At 44.8% G+C, this 16,031-nt stretch overlaps 1 protein-coding gene across 1 annotated transcript in view; it reads right to left on the bottom strand.

The window, feature by feature from the left end:
• The window catches only part of PUDP (pseudouridine 5'-phosphatase), a 65,892-nt gene that overhangs the window by 19,604 nt on the left and 30,257 nt on the right, over window positions 1-16,031 (bottom strand). Inside the window, exon 2 of the mRNA XM_017847385.1 lies at window positions 12,331-12,560. Within this exon, the coding sequence (XP_017702874.1) occupies window positions 12,331-12,560 (230 nt within the window). The remainder of the gene's footprint in view (window positions 1-12,330; window positions 12,561-16,031) is intronic.

Genomic DNA, 16,031 nt, shown 5'->3' with positions numbered 1-16,031 from the left:
AAAAAAAAAAAAAAAAAACAAACTCGCACTTCTCATTCTCATTAGCCACTTCTTCTGGGGACAGCTCTAGGGGTAAAGGGTCCCACTGTTCCCTACCTGCTGGGTAATCAGATCCCTTCAAAAAGACGCTTTCGAGTTTTGGTCCAGTTCTTCTCACTGTTCTTAAGGGGAGAGTTAGCACAGCTCGCTTAGGTCCTATCACCAGAAGGAGACTTGGTTCGAGTTTTACATGTTAATATTTGATTGGAGTAGGATTCACCTTAGTGTTGGAAGTAAGCCAGTACCTTGGGGTTTATGTCCCCCTCTCCACTGGCAAGACAGCTACCCTGGTATTATTTCCTGACTGATCCATCTGTTTCACAACAATCTGAAATGCCACCTTGATCCTCGAATAAATCCCCAAACATAACGAGGCTGAATTCACTGGTTATTCTCACTATTCTAGTTTGGGTGAGGGCAAGTCCAAAAATGTGTACACAAGCATTGTGAAGGCCAGATCGGGTGAGGAAGGTACAAGGTACAAGGAAGGTACACCATGTCCAGGGGTGGGAGAGTTCACGGGCTTTATTGCAAATTAGCCCAGGCCAAACACTTTTAAAAAGCAGATTCCTCAACTACGGCAATGTTATGCAATGCAGTGTGGGGAGCCATACATACAAATAGCACTAGCGCTACTTATGGGTCACATTTTCTCTGTATTCAATATACCATTCTCCTCCAACCGCAGTGAAGAGAAACAATGCTCAAATTTGCCAATAATCTGTGGTACTACATTAAATGAGATGCTAAACATTTAGCAAGGTTTAGCCCAAAACAGCCAATAATTATTAGTAATAATTACTAGTCAAAAGCTAAAAGGTATTTTGAAAATTGACACAACTGTAAAAGACAACTGGTAATGCAGGACCAAAGAACTTGATATGCACTAGGGTATGGCGGGATAGTGTCCGGATTCTATTTTTACTGGCTAGTTCTCAGAAACCTTGCTATCAAAAAGACTCAGTGAACACAGTATTATTACCAAAAATGCGCAGCGGGTCACCAGCCAACCTAACGAAATACCCCGAGTAGGGTAGTGGCATTTGTACTGACAGTGGCTACTAGTTCTTTTAAAAAGTGTTTCAAGGAACTACGAGGCATGGATTTTTTAAGGCATCTGAGTGACAGTCAAGAAATAAAAAAAAAAAAACATGTTTTAGAGCACTGGTCCCCAGCATTTCGGCACCAGGAACCAGTTTCATAGAAGACAATTTTTCCTAGATGGGTAAGGGGTGAAAGGGGCTGGTTTTGGGATGAAACTGTTCCACCTCAGATCATCAGGCATTAGATTCTCATAGGGAGCACACAACTCAGATCCCCTGCATGTACAGTTCACACTAGGGTTCATGCTCCTGTGGGAATCTAATGCTGCCTCTCATCAGACAGGAGGCGGAGCTAGGTGGCAATGCTGCCTCGCTCGCCGCTCACTTCCTGCTGTGCACCCTGCTTATCCTAACGGGCCATGGAGTACTGGTCTGTGGCTAGAGGATTGGGGACTCCTGTGTTAGAGGATGCAGTAAAACGTATATGGAGACTGCAATTTTTTAGTTTACAATATCAGGGAAGTTAAAGGGCCAAAACCTGCACTGCTATAAAGAGTAAGCTGTTAGATGTTTTTTGCTGGAAAGTATTTCCAGAGACATGAGCTTTTTCCATAACACATATCAATCACACACACACGTGTGTGCATGTGCACATGCATGAACACGTTTACACATACACACACGCACAGTGCTGATTAAATGAAGCCTTGTTACATTTTCCATTGTTATACAAGTATCTGCCTTTAAAAGGGAAATAGTGGTCCAGGGATTCATCCATCAGTATTTTCTCCACACAAAGCACAGGGCACAGTGCCATCCTGGAATTTCTCCAGTCAAGCATAAAGAAGATATCTGAAGGCAAGACATATGAAGAGTAATTACGAGAGGACAGAAGTTCATTCTGTTCTGAGATTTGCTGTTTTTCTCTAGCATTTAGTGAAATTATTTCTTCACTTCTCTGCATCTGACAGAGTGCAGAAGGGCCTCATGCCTCTAATTTGTGTTTTCCCAGAGACCCTTGTGCCCCAAGACTGGCTCAGCTCTGGTGTAATTCTGCAAAACAGTACAGGGACCCATGTGTATGCAACCTGTGTCGAGGTCTCTGCAGGGCTGTGAACCTGAAATCAACACTGCAATGCCCCAAGTTCCCCAAGAATGACGAGCAGCTCTCCATCAGAGGAGGACAGATTCTGCCTCAACTGTAAGCCTTGGAAACCAGTCTGGAGGAATGCAGGTGGCTATGGGTCTGCCAAGAAGCCAGAACACTCACTGTGCTGTGACCTGGCCAAAGCACAGCTCTACCTCCTATCAAAGCTGATGATGCACCCAAGGGGAGGAGGAGAGCCTGAAGGTGAAAAAGACAGCCTCCTCATTGACATTGCTGCAGCTGTAGTGGCAGGAGATGGAGACAAGGATCATGAGAATAGGTGTCAGTCAGGGTTTGTGAAATAACAATACAGAAGAGGAATGCCTTCTCTATTTGTGGGGAACACTACAGGAAAAGAAAAAGAAGGTGATATGGTTTGGCTGTGTCCCTACCCAAATCTCATCTTGAATTGTAGCTCCCGCAATTCCCACATGTTGTGGGAGGGACTCGGTGGAGGTAATTGAATCGGGGGGGCAGGTCTTTCCTGTGCTATTCTCGTGATAGTAAGTCTCATGAGATGTGATGGTTTTATAAGAGACAGATTCCCTGCATAAGCTCTCTTTTTGCCTGCTGCCATCCATGTAAGACATGACTTGCTGCTCCTTGCCTTCCGCCATGATGGTGAGGCTTCCCCAGTCATGTGGAATTGTGAGTCCGTTAAACCTCTTTCTTGTATAAACTACCCACTTTTGCGTATGTCTTCATTAGAAGCGTGAAAACAGACTAATATTGAAGGCCACACTATAGCTGGGAATGTAGGGTTTCTCTGCCAAGAGTTTATAAGAACGGAAAATCAAAGAGCAAGAAATAACTACTAAATTCTAGTTAAGTAAGAAATGACATTGGCTATTATTAAAACTAAATGACAGTGTGTGCTCCTAAATCACTCGGTATTCCTGGCATCTTGCAATCCGATAAAATGGCACATACATGAAAGGTTCAGTAAAAGTTTATGGAGGGGAATTGAGTCCCTTGATGTGAATCTGTTTCTTTACCTACAGAATCAGTGACTGGCTTCTGTGTCTGTTGGCTTCTGCTTCTGTATATCATGCGTTGACAGCCTCTTGATTTGGGTGTGGGGACCAGGGAGGAGTCTATGTTCTCAGGCTGGGAATGGATCTTAAAGTCAACACAGCAGCTGCTACCCACAGCCTCAATTCAGGAAGGGAAGAAATGTACAGATGAGGACAAGGGAGGTTTTCAGAAGAGAAGGCCTAAGAAGTGGATGGATAAAGGAGGTTGCTGGTTGCAGATGGCATGTGAGGAGAGAGAATCCTCATGCAATGAGAAGCTTCAAGGTTGGCTGAGGGACTCCAGGGTGCCTGGAGTGACAGGAGCAGGTTGAAGGAGAATGTGGGAAAATGCTGAGTGTTGTCGTGTTTTCAGAGGTGCTCATGACTTCAGGCAGTGCAGATTAATGAGCCTGGGGCTCAGACAAGCAGCAGGGTCCCCAAGAGTAGATTTAAGGTGGGAGAACCTCTATTGAGACTCCTAGTAAGTGTGGCCTGGCTGAACTTTTACATAAGATTTTCTCAAGGCCCTTTTCCAGACCACCGGGCCCACAGCTGTCCAGAAACCAAGATTTCAGTCAGGCATAGTGACGACAAGTAGCAGATGAGATCACCCAGGGGGATGGGACAGAGTGAGACGGACACCAAAACAACACCTGCACACACACAGACGCTGACATTTGGGGATTGCTGAACTTCCTGGGTGAGAGGAAGTGCAGAGAGAAACAGTGGGAGCAGTGGATGAGGGCGGATGGGCGTGATGCAGCCAGCAGAGGGAGACGCTGTGGAGGAGCATGGGAGACGGATGTCTGTGGTCTCAGCAGTCAGGAGCGGTAGACGCCAGGATGAAATGCCCCCCAAGGTGAAGGAAAGTGAGGAGGCGAGGATGTGGTCAGAAACAGGGACTGTGGCACCTGGCAGCTAACATGGGAACAAGACTGAGGGATACCGAGGTCATCTGGGACAGCAAGATGCCCCAAGGCTAGCGTTCTGGACATGGACGTAAGGCTGCTCGAGCTGGATAAAGGCAGGACCTGAGAACCAGGGGCTGGGCACCTCAGGGTCGTTTAGAAACAAGAATGCCATGTACGCTGGGCAGGCAGAGGGCCTCTCTTTGGTGCTTGGTGCTGGGCATTCAGAGAAGGGGCAGGGGAGTAACGATGGGGTGTTGGGGAAAAGCAGATGACTGCGGAACATGCCACAGTGGCATGAGGGTTATTAGAGCTGAAGACAGTAAGCATCAAGTACAGGAACAGAAGGCTTCTGCATTCCCTTCCCTTTCTAAGGAAAGCCTTCCAGAAGAATTCAGCCCTCTGCCCTCATACATCCAATGCTCAGGAGTTTCACAAACAGGGAAGTGTGAGTCTTATTACCAAAGATAAGAAGTCAGCACCTGTCGCACCTGGATGAGAAATCGCTCTAAAAGATGTTATAAAACTATCTCATCCCCCATCTAGTCTCCTAATGGCCCACTTAGTTTTCCTAAGTCATTTATTCTTCTGTGTGTCCTTCTGCCCCTCCCCCATCCACGTTAAGATGACATACAAATCCGAAATTCTAATTGCCTCCTTGATTCACATTTTTCTGTGAACTCCTTGGTTGTATGTAAATACAAATCTAACTTCACTCTTGACAGTCTGTCTTTTGTTAATTTGACTTACAGGCCCCCAATCACTGCACCTAAGAGGGTAGAGGAAACACATTTCCTCTGACGGTGTGATTTGGTTTAAGCAAGTGCCCTCATGCCGGGAAACTCAGGAGGGACACCAAGCCCAAAGGCAAGTTCAATGAAAGAAAAGAAGTGTAAGGATAGTATCCGTGAAGGTCCTTGTTATTATGTTTTTTAAATAACGAAAGAAGGGAGGAAGGGAAATGAAATAATGCCAAGGATAAGTGACTAGAGGCACGCGTATTTTGTTCAGTGATAATGGGTGACAGGAGGAGGTGGCCTTGAGGCTGGAGCAATGAGGACCCAGGCTGTGGGGCCCTGAGGCCCACAGAGGGTGGCAAACAATGGTAGGTGACGGTCCTCATCCTCTGGAGCAGCTCCAGTGTGGCTGTGCCCCTAACTCAGTGTTGCAGTGTAAGAAGTTGATTCAAGGAACATCTAATCTCCCAAAAACCAGAGGCCCAGCAAAGCTCAGTTGGTCACCAAATATAAACTTTTTTTTTTTTTTTTTTGAGACGGAGTCTTGCTTGTCACCCAGGCTGGAGTGCAATGGCACAATCTCAGCTCACTGTAACCTCTGCCTCCCAGGTTCAGGCGATTCTCCTGCCTCAGCCTCCCAAGTAGCTGGGATTACAGGCGTGGACCACCATGCCTAGTTCATTTTTGTATTTTTAGTAGAGATGAGGTTTCACCATGTTGGCTGGGCAGGTCTCAAACTCCTGACCTCAAGTGATCCACCCGCCTTGGCCTCCCAAAGTGCTGGGATTACAGGTGTGAGCCACTGAGCCTGGCCCAAATATTAACTTTAAATTGGACATAAGTAGTATATAGCTATTTGTTCTCTATTATTCTCGGAGGAAAAGAAGTTCCAGTTACAGAGGTCAGCTCACACTGACAGCCTGCCTGCTCCTGCCTGCATTCTTTTGGGACATATGCAATGTATGGTAAGGATAAGTTAAGATGAAACTTTGTGTGAGTTTCACATGTAGTTACAGGTATTAGAAAAATACATATATTTTAACTAGCTACATCTTTTTTTCATTTTTTTTTAAAAATCTACGAAAGAGTTGCAGAGATGCAAAAAGTTCTTCAAATTTGGTACAAGTTGATATGAATTATGCCCAGTGACAGTTTTCTTAATTTTGCTTTCTCCTAAGCCTCCTATAACTTGACATTACTAATTTTTTTCTAACTGAACTATAAGTTCCCTGAAGGAATCACATTGGAATCACACCTGGACTTCCTCCTCCCTTACTGCCTATTTCTAATCCGTCACCCAGTACTCCACTGAGCTCTAAAACACAGACATGGCCAAAGTGTCCTTCTAAGAATTTCCAGTAAGCTCAAATGCATATTGCACCATGTGTGAACTTTTCTGCTTGGTTTCCAAAGTCCTTACGATTGATTCTGTGTTGGCTGCACTCCTGTTGGACTTGTCCTGCTCAGCACTAATCCCACCCTCTGTTCTTCTCTGTAAAAATGCTGAGCATTTATCTCAGGCCCTGTGCCATCCCCAGTTCCCCTATGATGCTCCAATTTGTGCCTGAGTGAACTTTTGGTCTGCCTGTCACAGTAGGCAGAGCTGCCTCCCCCAACATTGCACTGTAGAGATGGTCCAGCCTACAGCACAGTTCAAAGAATTTCAAAGAACACCCGTATCCCTAAGCCACCACGCAGAATGTACTCTCTGTTTTTTTTTTTTTTTTTTTCCTTTGAGACAGAGTCTTGCTCTGTCACCCAGACTGGAGGGCAGTGGCATGATCTTGGCTCACTGCAACTTCCACCTCCTAGGCTCAGGTGATTCTCCCACCTCAGCCTCCTATGTAGCTGAGAGTACAGGCAGGTGCCACCACACCTGGCAAATTTATCATCATCATTCTTATTATTTTTTGTAGAGACAGGGTTTTGCTGTGTTTCCCAGGCTTGTCTTGAACTCCTGAGCTCAAGTGATCCTCCCAACTTGGACTCTCAAAGTGCTGGGATTACAGGCATGAACCACTACCTGTAAGACTGTATTCTTTTCTTTTCTTTTTTTTTTGAGGCAGAGTCTCGCTCTGTCGCCCAGGCTGGAGTGCAGTGGCAGCATCTCGACTCACTGCAAGCTCCGCCTCCCAGGTTCACGCCATTCTCCTGCCTCAGCGTCCCAAGTAGCTGGGACTAGAGGCGCCCGCCACCATGCCCAGCTAATTTTTTATATGTTTAGTAGAAACGGGGTTTCACCATGTTAGTCAGGATGGTCTCGATCTTCTGACCTCGTGATTCGCCCGCCTTGGCCTCCCAAAGTGCTGGGATTACAGGCGTGAGCCACCGTGCCTGGCAAGACTGTATTCTTAACAAGGTGATAGCATAATAGTTTGGGCTGTGAGTAGAAATGTCTAAAGGCTGGTGAAATGAGCCCAGTCTACCTATTTATGTGGACTTAGCGCTTATTCATTAAGAAATATGCAGGTTTCCAGGAAAAACAGTAGAATCTACCATGTCCCTTGTTTACCAATTGTGAATATTATCTCACAACTTCAACCCTGGTATTAAACAAAAAAAGACAGATACAGCATATACACAAAACTCGTGCTGGTAATATCAATCTACTCTACCTATTTATGCAGTTTAACATGTATTACTTCCTTGAAAATAGAACAGAAAACAAAACAAAATATATATTTTTTAAACCTGAAATTCAGCTCCTAAAACAACATTAAGAAGTAGAAGAAAACTAAAACATGCAAAGTAGTGATGGCTAGGCTGTAAAAAATTGACTTACAGCCAGGAACGGTGGCTCACTCCTGTAATCCCAGCACTTTGGGAGGCAGAGGTGGGCATCACCTGAAGTCAGGAGTTCAAGACCAGCCTGGCCAACATGGTGAAACCCCATCTCTACTAAAAATAAAAAAAAATTAGCTGGGTGTGGTGGCGCCTGCCTGTAATCCCAGCTACTTGGGAGCTGAGACAGGAGAATCACTTGAACCCAGGAGGCAGAGGTTGCAGTGAGCTGAGATCGTGCCACTGCACTCCAGCCTAGGCAACAGAGCAAGACTCTGTCTCAAAAAAAAAAGAAAAAAAAAATTGATTTCCGATTTCTGGTTTTGCTTGTAATAAACATCAACCCTAGAAGTGGTATGTAAGCAATGCCATCATTTTTGTTTCACAACAACGATGGCGTTTTTGTGGCTGGGAACAGAGAGCCCTGGGGTGCCTCCCAGCTTGGTCTCTCAAGTCCCCGCCAGTCAATGAGTGTGCTCACACTCGCAAGTCTCAGGACCTGGCGTTCGGCACATGGAGGCCCTCTACCCACTGAGTCTCTGGCCTTCAGGGGATATGTTGGCAGATGTCGCACCCTGCCTGGCACACAGCGGGCAGGTGCTTTCACTCAATGGGTGCTCATTAGCTTGAAGGTGGGTTCTGGGGGGGCTTCTGAAGGTGGCCTTATGTTTGCTTTATATTTTTTAGAACAAAATAATGATACATGAATAACTTAGAAAATATTCTCAGTGAAAACTTGATTCTTTAATGTCGGCTCTGTTGGACACTTTCTCCTAGTAAGATGGGAATTAATATTTAACATAATTAATAACCCTTTGATCCTACTTGTTTTTGACTAGTTTCCTATGACTACTACTACTGTGCCTAATTAACCTGGTGATACCTATGGCATGATCAATTCCCTAAGAGATTCAGAAATCTCTTCAGTGACTGCTGATTTAATGGAATGCCCTTGAACTCTGGAGGCATGCTGCCCCTGTGAGCTCACACCCCCACTGCGGCCAAGAGGAAGAGCAGGGCCTGACTGAGAGCTCCAGGATCATCCACACACCCCTTAGCCACTGCCTCCTGTATTCCTGACACAAACGCCAAGTACAAAACCAGGGCTGCTTCCCTGGCAGGAGTTTGGGAAAATCTTCCTTTAGTATTACAATATGCACATCACAGGAGGAAAACCAAAAATGTGTAACTGTCTTTAAGTAAGAAGTATGAGAGATATACACATCTGTAAGTAAATGTAGATTAATAATAAGGAAAATGTTTAGAACTTTCTAAGAGCTAAATGACTTTTAAAAAATGTAACTGCTCATTTTTCTTTGACAAGTCTAAAACAAACATTGTCAATGAGAACAACCGGATGTTAAAACAGTTCATTCCGTGGGCCTCTTTTTGAAGGGTACCTTATGAGAGAAAGTCCTGCTCGTGAGGGCCCTTGCTTTGTGGGTTTCACCATAACTGGTCCCATGCAATGGCAGCATGTGCTTTCCACATACACACTGCTTCTATAAACATTTTAAAACATGGCTAATTGCTTGTGGAGACAGGGTCTGGCTATGTTGACCTGGCTGGTCTCAAGCTACTGGGCTCAAGCATCCTCTTGCCTCAGCATCCCAAAGTGCTGGGATTACAGGTGTTAGCTGCCACGCCCGGCTGTGCATGGTGGTGTGTGCCTGTGCTCCCAGCTACTTGGGAGACAGAGGCAGAAGGATTGCTTAAGCCCAGGAAATGGAGGCTGCAGTGAGCTACGATTGTGCTACTGCTGCCAATGGCCTGGACAACAAAGGGGACCCTATCTGAAAAACAAAACAAAACCAAAACCAAAACACCCCACATGGAAACACCATGTTTCCATTAACAGAGTGCCTTGCAAAACAAGGACTGCCTGTACTTGAAATTCCGTTTAATTGCTTTAGCTACAGGAACAGCTCATGTTAACAAGGCAAATATTTTACCTTGTCTTTATCAGTTTGTAAATACAGAACTGAATGCAAGTGCCAACATACTCTGATCGATTCTGACACATGGTGTACGGAGTGCAGCACCTTCACTTTTCTAGTGAACAATAACTCAGGTTAAACAACAACAAAATGGTGTTTCTGGGAAGAAGACTTTATAGCCTGAAGCTATGGAATAATTCTTTCATAAGGGGAAATTCTGAGGAAAATGAACATGTTTCAGTGGAATTTGTAACAGGATGCCAAGCATGCAGACATACACATGTCCAGACATAAGAAGCAGATACATATTCCCACTGGGACCTGTTTCAGCTGCACCTGGAGGCTCAGCACTGACTCTCTGACTTACTAGCTGGGAGGTCTCAGGCACGTCCCATGTCAAGCAATTGCAGTCAAGTTGAATTCAGTAATGAGACTTAAATCAGGAATGAGATTTCAATCAGCCCAGGTATGTGTATTGCTAAGAATGCCCCACTGTCTTTCAATGACTGTTTATAGCTATGGCATCATAAAAACTACACACCCAGTTTTTGTCCCCAGTTCATGATATAGAGCTCCTAAAACACTTGGAATTTCTGAGTCATTAACAAGCCATTTTCAACCTAATGAGGTGCCTCTGGTGGACCCAGGATAGCTTTAGGACAGGGTCTGGACATCAGAAAGACCAAATAATGCGATTAGAAGACTGGGTCTGGGCACAGTGGCTCATGCCTGCAATCCCAACACTTTAGGAGGCTGAGGCAGGTGGATCACCTGAAACCAGGAGTTCGAGACCAGCCTGACCAACATGATGAGACCCTGTCTCTACTAAAAATACAAAAATTAGCCAGGCGTGATGGCACACGCCTGTAATCCTGAGTACTCGGGAGGGTGAGGCAGGAGAATTATTGGAACCCGGGAGGTAGAGGTTGCAGTGGGCCGAGATCATGCCACTGCACTCCAGCCTGGGCAACAGAATGAGACTCCATCTCAAAACAAACAAACAAACAAACAAACAAACAAACAAACAAGACTGGAACTTTCAGCCCTCCCCCTCATCTCCAGGGAGGGCACCTTGGCCTGGATTGAGTTCAATGAGCAATCGACAGTGATGTCATCATTCACAGCTACATAAGAAAGCTCCATAAAAACCTCTACATGAGGGGCCTGGGGAGCTTTCAGTTTGGTAAGCACATGGAGGTGATGGGAGGGTCACGTGCCCAGAGGAGGCAGGGGAGCGCTGCAACCACCTGCCGTACCTTGCCCAATGCCTTGCTTCCATTTGGCTGTCCCTGAGTTTTACCCTTCATAACAAAGCAGCAAGTGTATGAAAGTGTTTTCCTGAGCTCTGTCAGTCATGTTAGGGAATTATTAGACCTGAAAAGAGGATCGCAGGAACCCCCAATTTGTAGCCAATCAGAAGTACATGTGACCCCTGGAATGTGCGATGGGCGTCTTGTAGGACTGAGGCCTTAACCTTCGGGGTCTGGGCTAACCGTAGGAGTCAGTGTCAGAATTCAAGTGAATTGCTGGATGCCCAGTTAGCTTCAGAGAATCAGAGGCCTGTGTACTGAGGCACAGGTTCCAGCTGCCTCTATAGGTTCAAGGTAGTAAGTTGCACCCTGGGCAAAAAACAACATAAAACAAAACAAAACAACAACAACAAAAACCAGGTCTTTCAAGACTACTCCAGTAGCTCAGCTTTATTGGGAAGGAGGTTTCTGAGTAATTTCGCTGAGCTCGTGATTGGTGTCACTGGTTAGTGATGAGAGGTGAGGTCTGAAAAAGACCTCTCACTGAAAGGCTCTTCCCCACAAACCACACAAGTCCTCACATGCAGGAACCCAGGGGAAGCAGGCATTTGCAGGGACTCCCCAACGAATGCCCTCCCCAGCTGCTTACACTTACATCGCTAGCAGGAGCCCCCCTTTCAAGGGTGACTTGCTGTGATTCTGGAATCTGTATCTGCAGATCGTTCAGGCCAAGGACTCCATCTTGGCAGTCACAGAGCGGTCAGAGAAATCTGGAGCCAGGCCCAGCCACCACGAGCAGTCAGCTCCCTAAACGCTCTGCCCAGGTCACCTGGGAAGGAGCCTTGTATAACAAGAAGAGGGAGCCAGGGGCCGTCTCCACCGCATACCCTGCATGGTCAAGAAGCCGCGGTGCACGACAGGGGGTGCCACAGCGTACAAGCCCACCAGCTGCCATTTTCCAATGGAGAAATGGATGGAAGTCCAAAAACTTGGCGATAAGAACCCAACGTCACTACACAAGCAAAAACTCTGCAGTAACCAATGAGCCCTCTATAAGCAGTTGGGGAGGGGAAGTGAGTTTTAGTGATTTACATCTGAACTGCAGTGAATACTCACCTTAAAGCCTGCACCTAGACAAGAAGACTGTTTTAAGCCCCACATCAGTAGAACCGCCGCTTCCCTGGAAAATGTCTGAATAGGCCCTGTTCTGGCACTGTAAGCTTCTCAGACTGTCCCTGAGACCCACTGGATTCTGGCTGAGTCTCCCTGGCCTGGTGACTTAGGTGTGGCCACAATTCCTCACAAAATCTTCCAAGTCAGACCATCTCCCTGCCCACATACCTGTTCTAGGGAGCACTGCAAACTGGCCTTCAACAGCACAAACCACAACTTTTCACATTTAGCAAATACTACGTAGATATTATCTGGTGGAATGTGGTTGTGGAACATGGCTTGTGTCACCGGCATCCGCTTACCTTCTCCATAGCAGGAGCGGGAGAGAATCTCTTGGCACAAGCTAGGAAGATGTCGGGGTCTGGCTTGCCATGCTGCACTTCGGGGTCATCTCCCAGCACAATGTGGGAAAACAAGCTGAAGAACTCCTTGTGGCGGCTGGTCTTCATCTCGAACGACGCGGACCCTGAGCTGGTGGCCAGCGCAAAGGGGATGCCGTGTTTCCGCAGGTGGACGATGAGTTTCTCAGCCCCTGTGGAGGAGGAGGGAAGGACTGCGGTGAGGAGCGAGGCCTCCACCACAAGGCCTTCTTCCAGGGACGGTCCCTCCAGCTGTGTGGCAGCACACTCTCAGGCTGCCCCTTTTGAGGAATTTCTGACCTAGGACAGATTGTCTAAAAGGAGTTGTCAGCTCCAAAACATCCCTGCTCAAAATAAAACAAACCAAAAAATCAAAAAAGCTATTGGGGGTTGAGCGATGCATTTCCCAAAGGAACAGAAGAGGAGCGCACTGGGAGGCACTGCTGCTTTGTCTGCTGGGCCTCTTTATGAAACGCGGAGAAGGGCAGCGAGCAGGCCCAGGAGGTGACCGGACCTGGGATCTGGCCAGGGCACCGGGGAAGGCCCCACAGCAGGGCATCGCTGAACCATACTTTTATTCCAAAGCAGTAAATACACAAGGACTATGCCTTTGGTGTTTTCTGCAAAAGCGCTGTATTCTACAGAAAACACTTCAATCATTCCTCACCCTGCTAAGGAGAGGAAATTACACAAAGGCCTCCACCAGATGCTGAAGAAGGCTGCGGCTGAGGAACGGCTGCGGCGCTACTTAACAAGGGATCAGGGGACAAAAGAAAGCTGCTGAACACAGCTGATCAACAGCAACGTGCCATATGAAAAGACAATCTTCACACTGTCATTAGCCATACAGATTAACGACAGGGACCGCATGGGTTCATGGAGGTCGTCATGGAGCCAATTATGAGAGGACTAGTTATCAGAAAAAATAGAAAATACCAGGAGTCCTTCCCACCTTTAACTTATGCTGACGCACAACGGGAACATCTAAATCCACACAAGTGTGATGGTTTGTCTAAAATTTTATTTTATTTTTGAGACAGGGTCTCGCTCTGTTGCCCAGGCTGGAGTGCAATAGCTGATCTCGGCTCACTTCAACCTCGGCCTCCCAGGTTCAAGCAATTCTCCTGCCTCAGCCTCCCGAGTAGCTGGGACTATAAGCACGTGCCACCACGCCCAGCTAATTTTTGTATTTTTAGTAGAGATGGAGTTTCACCATGTTGTCCAGGCTGGTCTCGAACTCCTGACCTCAGGTGCTTCGCCTGCCTCGGCCTCTCAAAGTACTGGGATTAAAGGCATGAGCCACCATGCCTGGCCTAAGATTGTATTTTAAATAATTGTGTAATCATGCCTATTTTAATAATATCATGATTTAATGGCCCTACTTTGTCAATTGTTACACAAAAGAATCAACATAGTCATTTTTTTCCAAATACCTAAAGTTACTCAGGGTAAGGTAACAGATATCTGGAGCACCTGACCCTCTAGAGATTTTTAAAAGGAAGGCATGGACAGATCATAATGTAGTTCCGGGACAAAGTTAAATAGAGCAAATGAAATAGAGCAAAATCTAGCACTCCACTGGGTGTAGAATTCATAGTGTCTAACATTCAATCAAAAATTAGCATGCCTGCAAAGAAGCAAATACCACCCACAAGCAGGAGAGGGGGGAAAAAAAGCAATCAGGAGAAACAGACACAGAAATGATAGATGACAGAGACAGATGGAATTAGCAGATCATGACCTTATATAACGGCTTTATAAGTATTATAAACACACCTAAGACACCTAAGACAGACACTACCAGAATAAAAAAGAAAAACAAAAGACCCAACTACATGTTGTCTACAGTAACCTACTTGAAATATAACTACACAGACAGATTGAAAATAAAAGGAGAGAAAACTACATAACACATAACTATTGCTCAAAAGAGCGCCAGGTTACTTACATAAATAACAAACAAGCCTTTAGAATAATGAATGACTATCATCAGGGATAAATAGGAACATTTCATAATGACAAATAGGTCAGAGTTCATCAATAAGACATAATTCTAAACGTGTAAACATCAAATAGCAGAGCTTCAGAATGCATAAAGAAAAAACCAATAGAACTGAATGGAGAAACACAAACGTAGAAGGAAGTTTAAAACTCTTCTATCAGTAATTGATAGAACAAGTAGACAGAAAAGAAGTAAGGATACAGCAGACTTCAGAATCACTGTCAAGCAACCTGACCTAGTTGACGTTTATGTAATACTTCTCCCAACAACAGCAGAAACCACATTATTTTTAAGTGCACATGGAACATTCAACAAGATCCTATTATAAGCGATAAAACTATTCTCAAAAATTATAAATACTTAAAACCATACAGAATACCTTATCTAACGATGACAGAATTAAAATAGACATTAATAACAGAAAGGAATGTAGAAAATCACAAATATTTGGATGTTACACTTCTATGTAAGACACAGGTCAAAGATGAAACCACAAAGGGAAACTAGGTAATATTTTGTAGAGAACTAAAAACTATCAAAATTTCTGGGATGTGGCTAAAACATTGCTTAGAGGAAAACTGATGGCTTTGAGTGATATGTTAAATAATAAGGTCTCAAATAAGTGATCTAAGTTGTCACACTGAAAACCTGAAAGAAAAGTTCAATGATTTAAGCTTTTACCTTAAGAAAGTGAAGGAAAAGAGCAAATTAAACTCAAAACAAATAAAAGGAAGGAAATAATAAGCACGAGAGAGAAAATCAATGAAACAGAAAGTAGAATACAGAAAACCAACTAAATCAAAAGTGAGTTGTTTGAGAAGAGCAATTAAATTAGTAGACTCCTAGCTAAACTGATCAAAAAAATAAAGAAGATCCAAATGTACCAACATTAGCAGGGAAAGAGGGGACATCACTACAGATCCTAACATCAATAAAATGATAAAAACTTAATTACTATAGGATTAATGCCAACACATTTGACCATTTAGATGAAATGAGATAATTCTTTGAAAGATATAAAACTCCCTCAAGAAGACACAAAAAACCTGAATAGCCTTCTGCCTATGAAAGGAATTGAATTTGTAGTTAAAAACCTCCTTCCCACATCTAGGATCAAATGGCCTCACTGGTAAATTTACCAACTTCTCAAGAAAAAAAAGAATGCCAATTCTAAACAGACTTTTCAGGAAATTGGAGGGAATACCTCTCAAGTCATTTTACATCAGGACTTCCTTGATCCCAAAACCAGACAAAAGCCAGACAAGAAAATGACAGATCTCATGAACACATAGACACACTTCCACACATAAAAACAATATTCAATCAGTGTAGAAGTACTCCACCTGAAGAGCTTCTACAGAACTTGAATCCATTAGTTAAAAATACTAAAATGCCACACTATTTCATTAGTTTGCAACAACTACTGATTAGTATCACAGAGGACTACATTTATTAGCTAAATTTCAATTTAAACCTTAACCTAACTGATGGATGAGATAAAAGAAAGGCTCTAATTTTATTTTTTAAAGAGACAGTCGCACGTGGCAGTGCGTCCTGTAATCCCAGTTACTTGGGAGGCTGAGGCAGGAGAATCGCTTGAACCTAGGAAGTGGAGGTTGCAGTGAGCCGACATAGCGCCACT

The sequence above is a fragment of the Rhinopithecus bieti genome, unplaced genomic scaffold, assembly GCF_001698545.2.
Source record: "Rhinopithecus bieti isolate Rb0 unplaced genomic scaffold, ASM169854v2 scaffold_30077, whole genome shotgun sequence".
Lineage (NCBI taxonomy): Eukaryota > Metazoa > Chordata > Mammalia > Primates > Cercopithecidae > Rhinopithecus > Rhinopithecus bieti.
This window is presented reverse-complemented; position numbering and strand designations above follow the sequence as displayed.